Below are 20,184 nucleotides of genomic sequence, written 5' to 3'. Positions count from 1 at the left end.
AAAGTTCGGTTGTGACGTCAGCCAGCACGAGCGGTCATGCTCCGAGAAGCGGTCCAACTCAAGGCCACGCCCTCTCACCAGGCCACGCCCCTCCCACCAGGCTACACAGTTTATTTTCACATTTCAGTAAAGAAACCGCTTTTAACCGTGATGCGTTCGGGTGCATCACGTAAATCAGCACTCCACTGTGAACGGGCTGCGGGGCTCAAACAGTAACGAGGATACTTATTAAATATGGTTAAATATGACTGACTGGCATTAACGAGCTGGAGCACGCAATGCGCAGAAAAACACGTCATTTTATTCTACAGGAGCGCCGAATTTTAATCTGTTGAGTCCGTTTCCTCCGGGGTGGAGGTGAACTCACCTGGAAGTCCAGCCGGCAGCTGCTGGTCTTCATCCTCCAGGCCTGCTGCTCCACCCGGGGCTCCTCCTGCTGCTCCACCCGGGGCTCCTCCTGCTGCTCCACCCGGGGCTCCTCCGTCGCAGCCCCGCCGTCTCCACCGTGTGGGGCTCCTCCACCAGGTAGGACGCCACGTTGCGGTAGGCCATGGGGAGTAGAGCGCCAGGGTGGGGGGAAGCGCACGGCGCTCCGGCGGCCGGCGGCTCCAGGGTCTTCGGCCCCAGGCTGCACTGCACCGACACGTCCCTCCTCGGGCTCACCTGCACCGCCGCGTCCCGGGACCGGGTTCTGGGGGTCAGGGTCAGCTGGATCTGGGCCAGGATGGAGGTCAGGGCCGCGTACTGCTGGTCTCTGAGAGCCTCCCCGGGTCTCCGCAGAGGGGGGGCCCGGTCCGCTGGGTCCAGCCCTCATCTTCGCCCAGGGGGTCTCGAACACGAGGCGGTGGTCAAAATCCATTTCTGTTCATCCTGCACGGCGGCTGGAGGGCCGGACCTTTATCTGTCCTGATTGGCTTCATGGGGGCAGCTGTGGGTGGAGCTGCAGCTGGAGGAGAGGTGGAGGTGCACCTCCAGGTCACAAAACCACAGTTGGAACAAGGACCCCCCCCCCCCCCGGGGTGAGCAGAACCGCGTGAAGGAGACAAGGAGCTGCTGGAGGTCAAACAACCAGGGAATCTTCACGTTCATCTTCTGATTCTTTATTTGGTGCAAAGCTTTGAACATCAAACAGTTTGAAATGTTCTGCTGCTGGAGAACCAACAATACTACGAGAACACAATACTCCTTTAAACAAGTATTTAATGTCTGGTAATCACATTACACTGGGTGATCAGGGGGGGGGGGGAGAGAGAGAGAGAGAGAGAGAGAGAGAGAGAGAGAGAGAGAGAGAGAGGAGAGAGAGAGAGAGAGAGAGAGAGATGAGAGAGAGAGAGAGAGAGAGAGAGAGAGAGAGAGAGAGAGAGAGAGAGAGAGAGAGAGAGAGGAGAGAGAGAGGAGGAGAGAGAGAGAGAGAGAAGGAGAGAGGAGAAGAGAGAAGAGAGAGGAGAGAGAGACGAGACTTGATGCTTCAATGTTTTATTTGAAATGTGACTTTACACTGGGGAACCAAATATGTTTGTGGATATAAAAAAAAGTTCAATAACAAAAGTCACACAAAAGGTGTGCGGTACATGTTTCCTTCCTGCTGAATGTGAACTTTCCAGAGGCGACGCTCTGATCAATAAATACTTTCATTTACAGAACGAGGAATTAGTTATAAATAGGAAGGAGCATATTATTTCTTTGTAAGCAAGATTATAGGTCAAAAACACAAAGAAAACAAAGAAAGCAGCATAAACCCACAGAGCACAGCCAGAAAATGATATTGGCAAAGTCACAACTTGGCACAAATGATAAGCAAAGAAAAACACCCGGTTGAAACTCAAGTGAAAAGGTGAAATTATAGGCACTAGTTGATGGAGCAGCCAGGAGTTTGTCACTGGTCTGATTCCTGCTCAGAGCACCAGAGGTAAAACCAGCAACGTTCTCTTCTTCTTCTCTTTCTTTCTGACAGAATCAGTGACTGAACCACAACAGGCTCTTTGTTTTACCGTCTGAAGTTCCAGACGGTTCCTTTGTCACGTGACTCCAGACTCCTGCTTTTTTAAGCAATAAATCAAAGCACTTTAATGGAAAAACAACAACTTGGCAAACTGGGACGAGTCAGGAGGAGTCGGTAGCAGTTGTTAGGAGTCGGTAGCATTTGTTAGAGTCGGTAGCAGTCGGTACGAGTCGGTAGCAGTCGGGAGGAGTCGTTAGGAGTTGGGAGGAGTCGGTACGAGTCGGGAGGAGTCGGTAGCAGTCGGTCCGAGTCGGGACGAGTCGGTAGCAGTCGGGAGAGTCGGTAGCAGTCGGTAGCAGTCGGGACGAGTCGGTAGCAGTCGGGACGAGTCGGTAGCAGTCAGGACGAGTCGGTAGCAGTCAGGACGAGTCGGTAGCAGTCGGGACGAGTCGGGACGAGTCGGGATGAAGGCTTTTAGAGCTGCAGCTTCCTTTCAGAACTCGGGGATAAAAATGCTTTGGAGCTTTAGTTCAGGTTGAAACAGTCAAACTGAAACGGTGCAACAAATACTGATGAGGATGTTTGGACATAGGCTTTTAATCTTCTGAATAAATAATTTCTCAAACAAACTTGTGCATACATTCTGGCTGATTCTACGAGGAGCCAGGCTGCTGTCGTCACGGCAACGAGACGCCAACATTTCATTGACGGTACGATTCACCTGCCGAACGTAAAGAAAGAAACTGCAGAAACATTTCAACCTGAGGAGGCGGATGGTGGACAAGGAGCGTCTCGGTGAGACAGGTGAGCAGGAGGCGTGTCCTCTGCTTCTTTGGCCTGGGACACCTGCACTACATGCCAGCGAGGACACCGTCCCCCACCGCGAGGATACCGTCCCCCACTGCGAGGACACCGTCTCCACCGCGAGGACACCGTCCCCACCGTGAGGACACCGTCCCCACCGCAAGGACACCGTCCCCACCACGAGGACACCATCCCCACCGGGAGGACACCGTCCCCCACCACGAGGACAGCGTCCTCCAGGTCTGTCCCACTTGACTTGGAGAGTTGTGGACCGTCTCTGGTAGAAGTGGTCTGAGGAGGTAAAGTGCCATGTGGTGGTCTGGAGCCGTGGTGTGACTGGGGGGCCCCCTGCTGGCCAGCCTCAGTAACAACCTTCTCTCCAGTTGTCTCCTGTCCCACTGTAGGTCCGAGGACCAGGAAGAGACCTGAGGACAGACACCAGAACAAAACCAGTGGTCTAGTGGCGGTCAGCTTGTCTTAAAGACGGTCAGTCTGTTCTTGACGTACCTGCGCACCGGTTTGGGCCAGTTTGCTGCGAGGCAGAGGGATGGCTCCGCCCCGCCCCCGCCCCCCCGCCAGCAGCACTGGGGCGGGGCAGGCCGCTGCGGGGGGGGGCCAGGGACCGGGTCGGGGTGGACGTGCCGAAGTGGGGGTGGACGTGGCCTTGACGGGCTGCCTCAGGGCCAGAGGGGACGGGGTGGCGGGGGTCCGCAGCTTACTGGGAGACGGGACTGAGGACAGGCAGAGCAGGGGGACGTCAGTGTTTGTCCTACAATGATGATGAAGATGAAGATGATGATGATGTCCACACGCTAACAGACTAAAGCCACAGGAACAGTTGAGTTTGAACAAAGTTCAAACCAACAAGTTCTTCACAATCAAACTGAGCATCTATGAATGTAGGAAACAATGAGGTGAAGAGACACAGCTGATACTCAAGGACACCAGCGGCACGACACCAACACAACCACAGTGAGGGGGCGGAGCCTCCGTGAAGAGGCGGAGCCTCCGTGAATACTCACTGAAATCCCCTTCGTCTCCAAAGCAACAGGACAGTGGGACTAGACGAGGACGAGACAAAACAAACAGTCCTTCATTCAACACCTCAGCCTTCATGTGGACACTTCTCTACAACAGGGCCCTGCTGATAATGCTGATAATGCTGATAATGCTGACAGTGCTGACAGTGCTGCTAATGCTGACAGTGCTGATAATGCTGACAGTGCTGCATAATGCTGACAGTGCTGCTAATGCTGACAGTGCTGCTAATGCTGAGGCTACATCATGTGTAGACGTCCTGACAGTTCGTCGTATCAAATCAAACGTCCACTGCGACTGGAGTTTGTTTGGTCTTTCGCAATAAACACTTTTTTTTACTGATATTACTCATTTATTGATCTATTTTCTCTTCCTCTTTTGGTCATTCTTTTCTTTTTCGTTCTTTTGCTGGTTGATACTTCCTGGCCTTGGATGGACGGCTCATGTTGGAGTGAAAGAGAGGAAGAGGGAGAGGAAGTCCACTGTGAGGCTGAATGGCTGGAGGACAGTGAGACACGTCCCTCTGGACTAACGTCCCTGCAGATCCTCCTTTTGCCGCACTAAGAAAGCAGCAGCCTCGCCACCGCACAACAACAACAACAACAACAACAACAACAACAACAACAAGCACAGTGAACACTTGTGCTGCCAGTGCATTTCTCCATATTGGCCTTCTGATCAACACCCTGTCCTGTGACCCGTCACCAGTCCTGGAGTCCAGGACTCCTGGAGTCCAGGACTCCTGGACTCAGTAAGGTAAAGACCGAGCAGTGAGAGACCAGGGTCTCGGCCTCGGGCCGGGTCGGGGTCAGACCGTTACCTCGCAGGGCTGTGGGGCTCTGCAGGCGCTGTTTGGGTTTCGGGGAGGAGGAGAGAGACGGGGTGGAGGAGGTGGAGGAGGGAGATGGGGTGGAGGAGGTGGAGGAGGTAGACGGGGTGGAGGAGGGAGACGGGGTGGAGGAGGGAGACGGGGTGGAGGAGGGAGACGGGGTGGAGGAGGGAGACAGGGTGGAGGAGGGAGACGGGGTGGAGGAGGTGGAGGAGGGAGACGGGGTGCAGGGGGGAGACGGGGTGGAGGAAGGAGACGGGGTGGAGGAGGGAGACAGGGTGGAGGAGGGAGATGGGGTGGAGGAGGTGGAGGAGGTAGACGGGGTGGAGGAGGTGGAGGAGGGAGACGGGGTGGAGGAGGGAGACGGGGTGGAGGAGGTGGAGGAGGTAGACGGGGTGGAGGAGGGAGACAGGGTGGAGGAGGGAGACGGGGTGGAGGAGGTGGAGGAGGGAGACGGGGTGCAGGGGGGAGACGGGGTGGAGGAGGTGGAGGAGGGAGACGGGGTGGAGGAGGGAGACAGGGTGGAGGAGGGAGACGGGGTGGAGGAGGTGGAGGAGGGAGACGGGGTGCAGGGGGGAGACGGGGTGGAGGAGGTGGAGGAGGTAGACGGGGTGGAGGAGGGAGACAGGGTGGAGGAGGGAGACGGGGTGGAGGAGGGAGACAGGGTGGAGGAGGGAGACGGGGTGGAGGAGGTGGAGGAGGGAGACGGGGTGCAGGGGGGAGACGGGGTGGAGGAGGTGGAGGAGGTAGACGGGGTGGAGGAGGGAGACGGGGTGGAGGAGGGAGACGGGGTGGAGGAGGGAGACAGGGTGGAGGATCTCGGGAGCTGAGCTGCTGCTGGAAAACAGGGACAAGTCAGATTGATTTTCTCCGGGGAGTCTCAGGACCTTCAGCCTGTAGGGACTCTGCAGGCCACCAGGGGGCTCTTTAGGCCACCAGGGGGCTCTGCAGGCCACCAGGGGGCTCTGCAGGCCAAGGTCCTGATGCAGCCGGGGTCAAGTGAAGGAGCAAAGGTTCAACGCCACCATCAGGTTGTCACAGCCAGTGCACCAGCATCAGAGACCAGAAGGACATGCTTCCCAGTGGGGATTCCCAGTGGGGAGTCCCAGTGGGGAGTCCCAGTGGGGAGTCCCAGTGGGGATTCCCAGTGGGGAGTCCCAGTGGGGAGTCCCAGTGGGGGGTCCCAGTGGGGATTCCCAGTGGGGAGTCCCAGTGGGGGGTCCCAGTGGGGAGTCCCAGTGGGGGGTCCCAGCCGTGGAGCCGTGAGACGAGCCTCGCAGCCAAAACTCTCCCCCTTCAGTCACACCAGAGCAAAGACTGGCCTGCTCGCTGGATTCCTCCTGTCACTACCAAGGTGTGCTACAGGTGAACTACCTTTAACCTTTAACCTTTAACCTTTAACCTTTAACCCCACTATCTGCTCTCTGTCACACAGAGGGATTACCAGGAACAAATCTATCACCTCCATCTCCTTTTACAGGATTACATCAACTGGATAGAGATTCCTTGCAGAGGTAAGGTTCCTGAGAAGCGTTAGTGTGGCAGTGCTTCATGACTTCTTTAAGTCACAGCTGCGCCGAGAGCAAGGCAGGTAGGGTGAGTGAAGAAAAGACGGAGAGGACGGCCAGAGGGACGGAGAGGACGGCCAGAGGGACAGAGGGACGGAGAGGACGGCCAGAGGGGACGGAGAGGACGGCCAGAGGGACGGAGAGGACGGCCAGAGGGACAGAGGGACGGAGAGGACGGCCAGAGGGACGGAGAGGACAGCCAGAGGGACGGAGAGGACGGCCAGAGGGACAGAGAGGACGGACGGACGTCTTCCTGAATGTACACACTAAAGGGTCATGAGATGAAAGCAGCTGCTGCCGGTGCTTTAACAATGAACTTGACGAAGTGACGCACACTTCCACCGCCTGTGTGTAGAGGTGTTGTGTAGAGGTGTTGTGTAGAGGTGTAGTGTAGAAGTGTTGTGTAGAGGTGTAGTGTAGAGGTGTAGTGTAGAGGTGTTGTGTAGAGGTGTAGTGTAGAGGTGTAGTGTAGAGGTGTTGTGTAGAGGTGTAGTGTAGAGGTGTAGTGTAGAGGTGTTGTGTAGAGGTGTTGTGTAGAGGTGTTGTGTAGAGATGTTGTGTAGAAGTGTTGTGTAGAAGTGTTGTGTAGAAGTGTAGTGTAGAGGTGTAGTGTAGAGGTGTAGTGTAGAGGTGTTGTGTAGCGGTGTAGTGTAGAGGTGTTGTGTAGAAGTGTTGTGTAGAGGTGTTGTGTAGAAGTGTAGTGTAGAGGTGTTGTGTAGAGGTGTAGTGTAGAAGTGTAGTGTAGAAGTGTAGTGTAGAGGTGTAGTGTAGAGGTGTAGTGTAGAAGTGTTGTGTAGAAGTGTTGTGTAGAGGTGTTGTGTAGAGGTGTTGTGTAGAGGTGTAGTGTAGAGGTGTTGTGTAGAGGTGTAGTGTAGAGGTGTAGTGTAGAAGTGTAGTGTAGAGGTGTTGTGTAGAGGTGTAGTGTAGAAGTGTAGTGTAGAGGTGTAGTGTAGAAGTGTAGTGTAGAGGTGTTGTGTAGAGGTGTAGTGTAGAAGTGTAGTGTAGAAGTGTAGTGTAGAGGTGTAGTGTAGAAGTGTAGTGTAGAGGTGTTGTGTAGAGGTGTAGTGTAGAAGTGTAGTGTAGAGGTGTTGTGTAGAGGTGTAGTGTAGAGGTGTAGTGTAGAAGTGTAGTGTAGAGGTGTAGTGTAGAAGTGTAGTGTAGAGGTGTTGTGTAGAGGTGTAGTGTAGAGGTGTAGAGGTGTAGTGTAGAGGTGTAGAGGTGTAGTGTAGAAGTGTAGTGTAGAGGTGTAGTGTAGAGGTGTAGTGTAGAGGTGTAGAGGTGTAGAGGTGTAGAGGTGAGGAGCAGCACTCACTGGCAGACTGGCCCTGGTGCCGGGGGGATCCACCGTTGGGCACTTGCAGGTTGGACTCGCAGCTCCGGCTGTTCTTGACGGGTTCTGCTGCCTGACTTACCGCCGCCACCGAGGAGCGAGTGAGGTTGGGGAGGCTGCGGCGCAGCTTTTCTGCAATGCATTGTGGAGAGGAAGATCAGCTTCAACTACATCATATGAATGACACAGCAGGGCCGCCCCCTACCTTCGCTCTTCACCACGGTGGTCTGCAGGTCGTGGCCGTGGCCCTGCAGCGAGTGTCGCGGCTGCTGCAGGCGGCTGATGATGGGCTGAGGCGAGGCGCGGCTGTGGCTGTAGTCGATGGAGCGAGCGGGGGAGCGGGAGCGAGGAGAGTTCCTCGGCGAGGCTCGAGGCGAGTGGCGAGGCGACGGGCTGAAGCGGCTGGAAGGCAGGTGGAAGGCCGGGTGCACCGCCTCCTCCTCGTCCTCCAGACTGTGTGCGTCCAGCTCCTGGTCGCTGAAGGTGCTGCGGCGCAGCGAGTGGCAGGAGGAACCCGAGCTGCGTCTGGACGCCGTCGCTGCGTACTCCTGCCGCAGACCTGTCAAACACACGCTTGTTTCAGGAAACCGTTTGCTTCTGGTCACAGTGGAGAAGACTGACGGGCCGCCGTACTCTCTTCCTGCATGCGAGCCAGGATCTGCACGTCAGTGACGTCGTTGAGTTTGTAGGTGGTGGAAGAGCCGACGGAGTCCTCGTCCATCTCCGAGGTGCTGAGCTCGCTGTCCACCGACGACTGTGGACTGACGGCAGGAGGATTCCTCTCCGCTGCGGCGTTCCTCTGGTGTGCTGTGGACACCAGAACCAGGTGGTGACCGACCGGACACATTGTGCAGCCCGGGCTGAGCGAGCAGAGCGGCGTACCTGCGTTACCGGGCATCAGCTGCTGTCTGACCACGGGCCCCCTGCTGGGGGTGGAGGAGGGCGAGTTGAAGCCGCTGCTGTACGGGCTGTTGGCTGCGTTTGTGCTGTACGGGCTTCCATAGCTCTGCTGATTGTAAGGACTTCCATAGAAGCTCCTTCGCTTGTTTGCTGCAGAAGCAACAACAGTTGAAACATTAGCCCACGCAACATGTGACTTGGTAGTTTGATGATCTGCTTTGCTCCTTTACGTTCTAAAAGACCTGGTTCTAGCTCCAGCTATATGAAGTCCAAGGTGAAGGCAGTTTGAAGTGGATGAGAAGGATGGACACAAAACCTTCATTGTGTAGCACCTAAAGCCTGCCGACGTGTCACAGTGTCTGATGCTGGTCTGCAGGACAGAGGTCAGCAGTGTCTGGTCAGAGTCTCACTGTGTGGACAGTCTGGCCCAGTCTCTTGTGCCGTATGCTGATGGAGAGTTCCTACATTATTATCTAAGAGACTCGTGGAACAATACAAGCATTCAGTGCATGTGAGCAGCGCACAATGACCTTGTCTGTGGACAGCAGCAGTGGAGACTCTCTGGTCTCCGTTCAGACCCTGCAGTGGTCAGTGGAACGTCGGCTTTTCAATGTTCTGCTGCTACATCTGCTCTACTTGTTCCCTTTTCCTCCTCAACCATCATGTTCCCTCTGCTGGGACCAGTTGCTGAGAAACACTGTTCACACTTGTATTTCCTGGAAGGACACTTGGGTCAATAACAGAATGAGTCAGAAAGAAACAGCTGCTTGTTCAGTCTGACTGGATTCTTAGCGAGAGAAAGATCAGGTCCACATGAAGCCTGAACAAAGTGATCAGATTGCCTCAAAGGCTACAAGAAATCTTCTAGTTTGCTAAATGAATTAATCCCACAATGCTTTGCATCCTGACGTTGGCCATTAGTGACGTCCACACATGATTCAACGTCAGCTGTCTCCGGGTGTCCACCACTATGGACGGTGGCTTCTTTTGGACATGAAACAACAAACTTAAGGCCTGTTGGGCCTTTCAACTATGTCAAAGTGTTTAGGAATATTCAGGAGCGCCGTTCTTCCTGCCATGCTAGATTTCTCCACACACCAGGTGGAGCATCAGACTGTGAAGCTCAGAACTCTGGAGGCAGTCTGGGACTGTGGTCGGGTTGTAAACCGGGTCAGGGCTCCTGGTTCCATCCAGTGCCAAGTTTCACCAGGAAGAAGTGTGTCCATGACTTGTTTTAACTGGACTGATGACAAATGAGAGTTGATGGTTCATGTAACTGCAGCTGGAGATTCTGGAGTTTCAGGCTGTTGGAGGCATAAAGGGAGGCACCGCCTGCAGTCAGGCAGCATCAGGAAACAACGCAGGGCTACGGTACAAACAGGAATTATTGCTGTGTTGGTGTGTGCTATGGAGCAACGCTATCGCAGCCACTGTCCACAAAACCTTCCTGCACCGGCTCAGAGCAGAACAACCACTTCCCTCACAACAGCGACTCTTCCAGCACTTTGTGAGGCGAAAGACACAGATCTGCAGGGATCTGCAGGGATCTGCAGGGATCTGCAGGGATCTGCAGCACAGGGACCTACAGAAATAGAGCGTCCTGAAATCTCAATGTGCTGAATCCAGAAAAGAGTCCAAGGAAGCGGAGTTACGGATTATTTCCTCTGTGAACGATAGCTGGTCCAGGGTTTCCAGAGCCCCCCCCAAAAGAAAACCCCTGCAGGAGGTCATGCACCTCAGACTGCTGGAGGCTTGCTGGGCTTCAGAGTTCAAGGAGGAAATGGAAGCTTGAGGGTCCAGAAGTTAAATCAAGAAGCAAGTTAAAACAGCTGCAGGGAACATGCACTTTCACAAAAGAGCAAACAAAGACACTTTTGTAAAGGAGAGAATAAAGAAGAAAGGATGAACCAGACATGCAAAGAGGAGGAGGAGGAGTGACGGTATGGAGGTGGACCAGCAGTCAGAACTGTTGGGGGGGGGGGGGGGGGGGGGGGTCCATGTGACTGTTCAGGCCTCACGTCCTGCAGGGCCGGACCGACACTGTGGAGTCACTGCAGTCCAGCAAGGAGCTGCCGGGCTCCTCCTCCTCCCTCCTCCCTCCTCCCTCCTCCTCCTCCTCCCTCCTCCTCCTCCTCCTCCCTCCTCCCTCCTCCTCCCCCTCCTCCCTCCTCCCTCCTCCCTCCTCCCTCCTCCCTCCTCCCTCCTCCCTCCTCCTCCTCCTCCTCCTCCTCCTCCTCCTCCTGTTATGTAACTCAGACACGTCATCTCGGGATGGGACTTTCTGAGGGTGTGATTACTGAAGTCACTCCTCAGGGATACAGTATGAGGCAACAGTTAAAGCATGTGATCGTATTCTCTGGAATCAACATGATGTTTTCACACACAAACACTTTTCCTGTTGCTTTCTGCTCAATAAGAACATTTCAGTCAAGGTTGCTGAGATCTGGAGGTATTTCTCTCACAAACAAACACTTATATACTCCTTTATCTCAGATGAAAACATTAGTCCCTGTTTTATCCCTCTTCAAAACAAGGACAATAATGGTTGTTTCTTGGTACTACCATGTCTTTTTTCATCTTGTACCACTGAGTGTTTGCACTATGGTGCTGAATGCCGTCAGTCTTCAGATAATCTAATTAACTCATGATGGCGTCTCAGTTCTAAACATGTCATTTAGGTTTCAATCCTGTAGCAGCTGGAATAAATGAGCGGAGAGTCACCTGCTTGTTGCTGAGAGTAAATATTGTCATTTCAATGCATATTTTCAGGTTAGTTTTAAAATATCCTGTCTATGTTTAGTCTCCTTCACCCTTTGAATACACAACATAGCACAACAACACAACAAAATATCTCCACCTTGCACTGCAGGATGAGGCTGGGTGTGACAGACGGAGACTTTCACCGTTTCACTATTTAGCAAAATGATGGAAATATTTCTAATAAACCTTCTGGACTTCAGCATGTGTCCGTCTTGTTGTCAGAACGTAGAGGTATGACGTCCAGAGGACTCCAACATGACTGAGCAGTGAAGTGAGGCTGGATGTCAGGAGACTTTCAGGCCCAACAGGTTGATGGTTCCCTTCTTCCACACCTTTATTGATGACATCAGCACTAACCGGCACAATTCCTGAAACACAACCAGTCAGCTGCGCCTGGGACGGCGTCCTTCGTTTGCCAGGGTTCAATTTCACCTGGTCCAGGTTCTGTTCTGATCCTCCCCCAGCGGGTCTCTTCAGTAGGGGGGGGGGGGGGCTGTGGCCTGTTGCTCAACATGAGCCAGCGGTCACATGGACATACCAAATGGAAGGAGCCGGGCTCAGTTTAGCCGCGGGAGGCCGGCCTCTCACAGGACGACTAAAATTAGTGGAGCCAAAAGCAAAGAAAACAGACTAGAGCAGATCAGAGCTCCAACACGGGGAAGATCAAAGCTGTGTGCCTTCAGCAGTATAGAGAGCTTTAAAACACCATCCCATAATCATCACTCTGTTCCAAAGCCGGCCTTTATGGATCAATAGGAATTCTATATCAAAGAACTTTTAGAAAGTGTAGAACCAGTGAACGTGTGAGGAGTTCATGTTGCTTTATCGGACCAGAGGAGGTGAAACATTCTGGAGTGAAAGTCAACGTTTTAGTAGCTCCAACAACCTGGACAGTACATTTCCTGTCTCGACGGTGTTCCAGCTATATGGAGGTGATTAATACAAAAGACAACACATTGTTGTTTACCCAACATGGTGAGGTCCAGCCGGTGGATGAGGGAGCGCTTGGCCGACTCCATGTCGGGGCTGGGGTTGTCCAGCGCCTGGCGGCACCACACCATGGGGTTCTGGGCCTTCTGCAGAGGACTGTCCAGCTTGGCCTCGTACAACCTGGACACATGGGGGAATCACGTCACGCCCTGCTCACACCGACACTTCCTGTCCAGCAGCAGGAAGTGACTGAAAGACAAGGAAGATAGAAGACGGCAGAAGACTTCTCCAGGGCCAGCAGAGCTCTAGATCCCCCTGATGCTACTGGTCTGGATTACAGGGGTCTGTGGCAGGAGCTGGCAGGAGCTGGGCCCTGTGGGGGGTCTAGATATATCTCATCTAGAGGCCAGACCAACCGCCAGGGAGGAATGAGAGTAATGAGAGTAATGAGACGGCTCCGTTGGACATGAGTGAACAATGTCTGAAGAGCAGGTGATGTTCAGGGTCCGAGATGACGAAGACAAACTGCAGCAGGCGACCGAGGAGGGACTGGTTGATCTGCGAGTGAGGACCACGGTTGGCTGAAGACAATCCTGACTAGACATCAGAAAGAACAACCATGTTCTTATTTGAGACTGTTTAGTACGTCCACACAGAACGAAGCAGCCATCATTCAGGACGGGTAGAGCTACGACCCACTGCGGCATTATTCAGCAGAAACTCTAACTATTCCTTCACTGTGGGACACATAGGCTGGGACACATAGACTGGGACACATAGACTGGGACACATAGGCTGGGACACATAGGCTGGGACACATAGGCTGGGACACATAGGCTGGGGCAGATAGGCTGGGACACATAGGCTGGGACACATAGGCTGGGACACATAGGCTGGGACACATAGACTGGGGCAGATAGGCTGGGACAGATAGACTGGGACACATAGGCTGGGACACATAGGCTGGGGCAGATAGGCTGGGGCACATAGGCTGGGACACATAGACTGGGACACATAGACTGGGGCAGATAGGCTGGGGCAGATAGGCTGGGGCACATAGGCTGGGGCACATAGGCTGGGGCACATAGGCTGGGGCACATAGGCTGGGGCAGATAGGCTGGGGCAGATAGGCTGGGACAGATAGGCTGGGACAGATAGGCTGGGGCAGATAGGCTGGGACAGATAGGCTGGGGCAGATAGGCTGGGGCAGATAGGCTGGGGCAGATAGGCTGGGGCAGATAGGCTGGGACAGATAGGCTGGGACAGATAGGCTGGGGCAGATAGGCTGGGGCAGATAGGCTGGGGCAGATAGGCTGGGGCAGATAGGCTGGGACACATAGGCTGGGACACATAGGCTGGGACACATAGGCTGGGACACATAGGCTGGGACAGACAGAAGGGCTCATTTCTTTCAGGAAGAATACCATTATGTCCAGTCAGAACTGATGTCTCACTATACGAAGTGTCTTTTAGTGGTGGCAGAGCTGATGCAGTCTTGTTGGAGACGTTGGATCACGTCACTCAAGAAAAAACCTTGACCTGACAAATCAAGGTCACACTTCAGAGTTTGAGAGAAGTTCTATGTCTGTCCAGAAAACACTCATCAGAGACTCAGCGGGTCCCAACAGTCCACGTGGTTCCTTTCTATCACAATAAAAGACGTTATTTGTGATCCCTGCGAATGAGATTCTCGTGATGAGCTCTACGGCGGCGTGGCGGCTTTTAGCGCCGCGCGATGAGACGACTGGCCGACTTCACATCTCGTCTGTGGCGTGGTGCTGCTGACGACTGTCACGTATCACTGTGCTGGAGGGACTTCTGAGGAGCTACACCCTAGCTACACCACAGCTACACCCTAGCTACACCACAGCTACACCCTAGCTACACCACAGCTACACCCTAGCTACACCACAGCTACACCAGAGTTACACTATAGCTACACCACAGCTACACCCTAGCTACACCACAGCTACACCACAGCTACACCAGAGTTACACTATAGCTACACCACAGCTACACCCTAGCTACACTATAGCTACACCATAGCTACACCCTAGCTACACCAGAGTTACACTATAGCTACACCACAGCTACACCAGAGTTACACTATAGCTACACCACAGCTACACCAGAGTTACACTATAGCTACACCACAGCTACACTATAGCTACACCACAGCTACACCAGAGTTACACTATAGCTACACCACAGCTACACCCTAGCTACACCACAGCTACACTATAGCTACACCACAGCTACACCAGAGTTACACTATAGCTACACCCTAGCTACACCACAGCTACACCAGAGTTACACTATAGCTACACCACAGCTACACCCTAGCTACACCACAGCTACACTATAGCTACACCACAGCTACACCAGAGTTACACTATAGCTACACCCTAGCTACACCACAGCTACACTATAGCTACACCCTAGCTACACCACAGCTACACCAGAGTTACACTATAGCTACACCACAGCTACACCCTAGCTACACCACAGCTACGCTATAGCTACACCACAGCTACACCAGAGTTACACTATAGCTACACCACAGCTACACCCTAGCTACACCACAGCTACACTATAGCTACACCACAGCTACACCAGAGTTACACTATAGCTACACCCTAGCTACACCACAGTTACACTATAGCTACACCACAGCTACACCAGAGTTACACCAGAGTTACACTATAGCTACACCACAGCTACACCACAGTTACACCCTAGCTACACCACAGTTACACTATAGCTACACCACAGTTACACCCTAGCTACACCACAGTTACACTATAGCTACACCCTAGTTACACCAGAGTTACACCAGAGCTACACCACAGCTACACCAGAGTTACACCAGAGCTACGCCACAGCTACACCAGAGCTACACTATAGCTACACCCTAGCTACACCAGAGCTACACCCTAGCTACACCAGAGTTACACTATAGCTACACCTTAGCTACACTATAGCTACACCACAGCTACACCCTAGCTACGCCACAGCTACACCATAGCTACACCCTAGCTACACCACAGCTACACTATAGCTACACCCTAGCTACACCAGAGCTATACCACAGCTACACCCTAGCTACACCATAGCTATACTATAGCTACACCCTAGCTACACCAGAGCTACACTATAGCTACACCAGAGCTACACCAGAGCTACACCATAGCTACACCGCAGCTACACCCTAGCTACACCAGAGTTACACTATAGCTACACCACAGTTACACCCTAGCTACACCATAGCTACACCACAGCTACACCCTAGCTACACCACAGCTACACCCTAGCTACACCATAGCTATACTATAGCTACACCCTAGCTACACCAGAGCTACACTATAGCTACACCAGAGCTACACCGCAGCTACACCATAGCTACACCGCAGCTACACCCTAGCTACACTATAGCTACACCCTAGCTACACCAGAGTTACACTATAGCTACACCACAGCTACACCCTAGCTACACCACAGCTACACCCTAGCTACACCACAGCTACACCACAGCTACACCAGAGTTACACTATAGCTACACCACAGCTACACCCTAGCTACACCACAGCTACACCAGAGTTACACTATAGCTACACCACAGCTACACCCTAGCTACACCACAGCTACACCACAGCTACACCAGAGTTACACTATAGCTACACCACAGCTACACCCTAGCTACACTATAGCTACACCATAGCTACACCCTAGCTACACCAGAGTTACACTATAGCTACACCACAGCTACACCAGAGTTACACTATAGCTACACCACAGCTACACCAGAGTTACACTATAGCTACACCACAGCTACACTATAGCTACACCACAGCTACACCAGAGTTACACTATAGCTACACCACAGCTACACCCTAGCTACACCACAGCTACACTATAGCTACACCACAGCTACACCAGAGTTACACTATAGCTACACCCTAGCTACACCACAGCTACACCAGAGTTACACTATAGCTACACCACAGCTACACCCTAGCTACACCACAGCTACACTATAGCTACACCACAGCTACACCAGAGTTACACTATAGCTACACCCTAGCTACACCACAGCTACACTATAGCTACACCCTAGCTACACCACAGCTACACCAGAGTTACACAATAGCTACACCACAGCTACACCCTAGCTACACCACAGCTACGCTATAGCTACACCACAGCTACACCAGAGTTACACTATAGCTACACCACAGCTACACCCTAGCTACACCACAGCTACACTATAGCTACACCACAGCTACACCAGAGTTACACTATAGCTACACCCTAGCTACACCACAGTTACACTATAGCTACACCACAGCTACACCAGAGTTACACCAGAGTTACACTATAGCTACACCACAGCTACACCACAGTTACACCCTAGCTACACCACAGTTACACTATAGCTACACCACAGTTACACCCTAGCTACACCACAGTTACACTATAGCTACACCCTAGTTACACCAGAGTTACACCAGAGCTACACCACAGCTACACCAGAGTTACACCAGAGCTACGCCACAGCTACACCAGAGCTACACTATAGCTACACCCTAGCTACACCAGAGCTACACCCTAGCTACACCAGAGTTACACTATAGCTACACCACAGCTACACCTTAGCTACACTATAGCTACACCACAGCTACACCCTAGCTACGCCACAGCTACACCATAGCTACACCCTAGCTACACCACAGCTACACTATAGCTACACCCTAGCTACACCAGAGCTATACCACAGCTACACCCTAGCTACACCATAGCTATACTATAGCTACACCCTAGCTACACCAGAGCTACACTATAGCTACACCAGAGCTACACCGCAGCTACACCATAGCTACACCGCAGCTACACCCTAGCTACACTATAGCTACACCAGAGTTACACTATAGCTACACCACAGTTACACCCTAGCTACACCACAGCTACACCACAGCTACACCCTAGCTACACCATAGCTATACTATAGCTACACCCTAGCTACACCAGAGCTACACTATAGCTACACCAGAGCTACACCGCAGCTACACCATAGCTACACCGCAGCTACACCCTAGCTACACTATAGCTACACCCTAGCTACACCAGAGTTACACTATAGCTACACCACAGCTACACCCTAGCTACACTATAGCTACACCATAGCTACACCCTAGCTACACCATAGCTGCACCACAGCTACACCACAGCTACACCAGAGCTATACCACAGCTACACCCTAGCTACACCGCAGCTACACCACAGCTACACTATAGCTACACTCTAGCTACACCCTAGCTACACCACAGCTACACTATAGCTACACTATAGCTACACCATAGCTACACTCTAGCTACACCAGAGCTACACCATAGCTACACTATAGCTACACCATAGCTACACCAGAGCTACACCCTAGCTACACCAGAGCTACACCCTAGCTACACCGCAGCTACAGCAGAATGATGTGATTGCAGTGTATTTTAGTTCTATAGAACCGGTCCCACACTAGATCCGTTACATCAGCACCACCAGGTTGAACACGACGGAGGAACCTGAAGTGGAGCTTTTCTCCAGCAGTATTTTAACACACGAGATGGTGAGACGGGAATCGTCCTGCCAACCTCAGAACACAGCCTGGTCTACAAAAAGACAGGAAAAAGACAATGTCCTCAGGAGCCCCGTTTTGACAACTGCAGTGATTTGAATCCTAATTAGAACGAGGATTTGATGAGGATTCCAGGATATTTCTTGATCACATGTTCGATTCCCTTTGATCTCAGTGACTGTGACCATCAACCTGGACCACGTGTCCTCAGGCCTCTTCAGACCAACAGGTCATTCCTGGAAAGACTCTCACACATGATGCAGACCTATTGACCACTGATCAGCTGAGGACAGAGACCAGCTGGGGACCGAGACCTACTGGGGACACTGATCAGCTGAGGACAGAGACCTACTGGGGACACTGTCCAGCTGAGGACAGAGACCAGCTGGGGACCGAGACCTACTGGGGACACTGATCAGCTGAGGACAGAGACCTACTGGGGACACTGTCCAGCTGAGGACAGAGACCAGCTGGGGACCGAGACCTACTGGGGACACTGATCAGCTGAGGACAGAGACCTACTGGGGACACTGTCCAGCTGAGGACAGAGACCAGCTGGGGACCGAGACCTACTGGGGACACTGATCAGCCGAGGACAGAGACCAGCTGGGGACAGAGACCTACTGGGGACACTGATCAGCTGAGGACAGAGACCTACTGGGGACACTGTCCAGCTGAGGACAGAGACCAGCTGGGGACCGAGACCTACTGGGGACACTGATCAGCCGAGGACAGAGACCAGCTGGGGACAGAGACCTACTGGGGACACTGATCAGCTGAGGACAGAGACCAGCTGGGGACAGAGACCTACTGGGGACACTGATCAGCTGAGGACAGAGACCAGCTGGGGACCGAGACCTACTGGGGACACTGATCAGCTGAGGACAGAGACCTACTGGGGACACTGTCCAGCTGAGGACAGAGACCAGCTGGGGACCGAGACCTACTGGGGACACTGATCAGCCGAGGACAGAGACCAGCTGGGGACAGAGACCTACTGGGGACACTGATCAGCTGAGGACAGAGACCTACTGGGGACACTGTCCAGCTGAGGACAGAGACCAGCTGGGGACCGAGACCTACTGGGGACACTGATCAGCCGAGGACAGAGACCAGCTGGGGACAGAGACCTACTGGGGACACTGATCAGCTGAGGACAGAGACCAGCTGGGGACAGAGACCTACTGGGGACACTGATCAGCTGAGGACAGAGACCAGCTGGGGACCGAGACCTACTGGGGACACTGATCAGCTGAGGACAGAGACCAGCTGGGGACAGAGACCAGCTGGGGACAGAGACCAGCTGGGGACAGAGATCAGCTGGGGACAGAGACCAGCTGGGGACAGAGACCAGCTGGGGACAGAGATCAGCTGGGGACAGAGATCGTGATCATCAGAGCTTCAGTCCTGATGGCCTGGTCTGCATGACTCGTCAGATGAAGGTCCAGGACCAGGGAGCGGGTCCAGGACCAGGGAGCGGGTCCAGGACCAGGGACCGGGTCCAGCCACCCAGCCCGACTCACCAGCTGTCCTCGTCTTCGTGGAGACAGTCCATGTCTTCCAGGTCCAGGACCTCCACCTCGTCCAGGATGGAGCTGTCGGCGTCCTCCGAGTACAGCGAGTGGATCCCGGCCAGCGAGGCGGCGGCCGGAGCCCCCTCCCCGTCGAACGGCCTCCCGAAGCTGATCCCGTCGTAGGACAGCCGGGGGCTCCGGCAGCGGCTGTTCTCCAGCAGCCCCCCCAGCCCCCCCAGCCCCGCCCCGGGGAAGCCGGCCGGGTCGTAGCCGGCGCTGAGGGGCCTGTGGTGGGCGGAGGACAACATGGAGGAGCGGCTCCGGAGCTGCTCGTTCTGCTGCTCCAGCTTCTTCACCAGGTCCTGCAGCTTCCGCACCTCCAGGTCCGCGTTGATGTTGTAGTTGATGTCCTCCATGGCGGCGGGCGGCGCCAAGGAGTGTCGGCGGGAGATCGTCTGGCGTCGGCGGGAGATCGTCTGGCGTCGGCGGGAGATCGTCTGGCGTCGGCGGGAGATCGTCTGGCGTCGGGACGACTCGTCATCTCCTCCGCTCCGCCGCGGCCGAGGCCATTTTCACCAGAGTCGTCAGCAACTGTGGAAGACCAACAGGCGGACCGCTGACGTCACCACGTTCCGTGTCGGGAGCGAGCACGTAACCAACACCTAGATGCGCGTGCACACACACCACCGCCCGGTGTGTTAGGGCGCGTGCACCCGCTGTAACCACGTGACAACCAGAAGCCCCGAGAAGTAAACAAACAAGCCCAGCGTGTCTCGTTGACCGGAGATGAATTCTGTTAGGGTCATCAAACCTCACAGTCCTGCTACGTCATCATGACTCAGCATGACTCAGCGAGTCTGAGTCCAGCGTCCCAGAACAGAGTGGATTAGTCACGAGTTATTCACTGTTATTACTGATTTATAACCAATACACGTCCAAGATTAGC

The 20,184-nt window shown here is 53.7% G+C and overlaps 1 protein-coding gene across 1 annotated transcript; it reads right to left on the bottom strand.

Annotated features, from left to right (window-relative positions):
• Positions 1 to 2,966: 2,966 nt before the first annotated feature.
• Positions 2,967 to 20,127, bottom strand: slain2 (SLAIN motif family, member 2). The gene is given in 12 exon segments (XM_080505969.1): positions 2,967 to 3,171; positions 3,254 to 3,264; positions 3,266 to 3,305; positions 3,307 to 3,394; positions 3,397 to 3,477; positions 3,769 to 3,807; positions 7,494 to 7,643; positions 7,717 to 8,070; positions 8,145 to 8,318; positions 8,394 to 8,561; positions 12,139 to 12,281; positions 19,248 to 20,127. Coding segments are annotated over 12 exon segments (1,719 nt in total). The 5' UTR covers positions 19,655 to 20,127; the 3' UTR covers positions 2,967 to 3,107.
• Between the last annotated feature and the right edge of the window lie 57 nt (positions 20,128 to 20,184).

This window comes from Blennius ocellaris (genome assembly GCF_963422515.1).
Source record: "Blennius ocellaris genome assembly, chromosome: 12".
Taxonomy (NCBI): domain Eukaryota; kingdom Metazoa; phylum Chordata; class Actinopteri; order Blenniiformes; family Blenniidae; genus Blennius; species Blennius ocellaris.
Note: the sequence above shows the minus strand (reverse complement) of the source record. Positions and strands in the feature narration are given on the sequence as shown.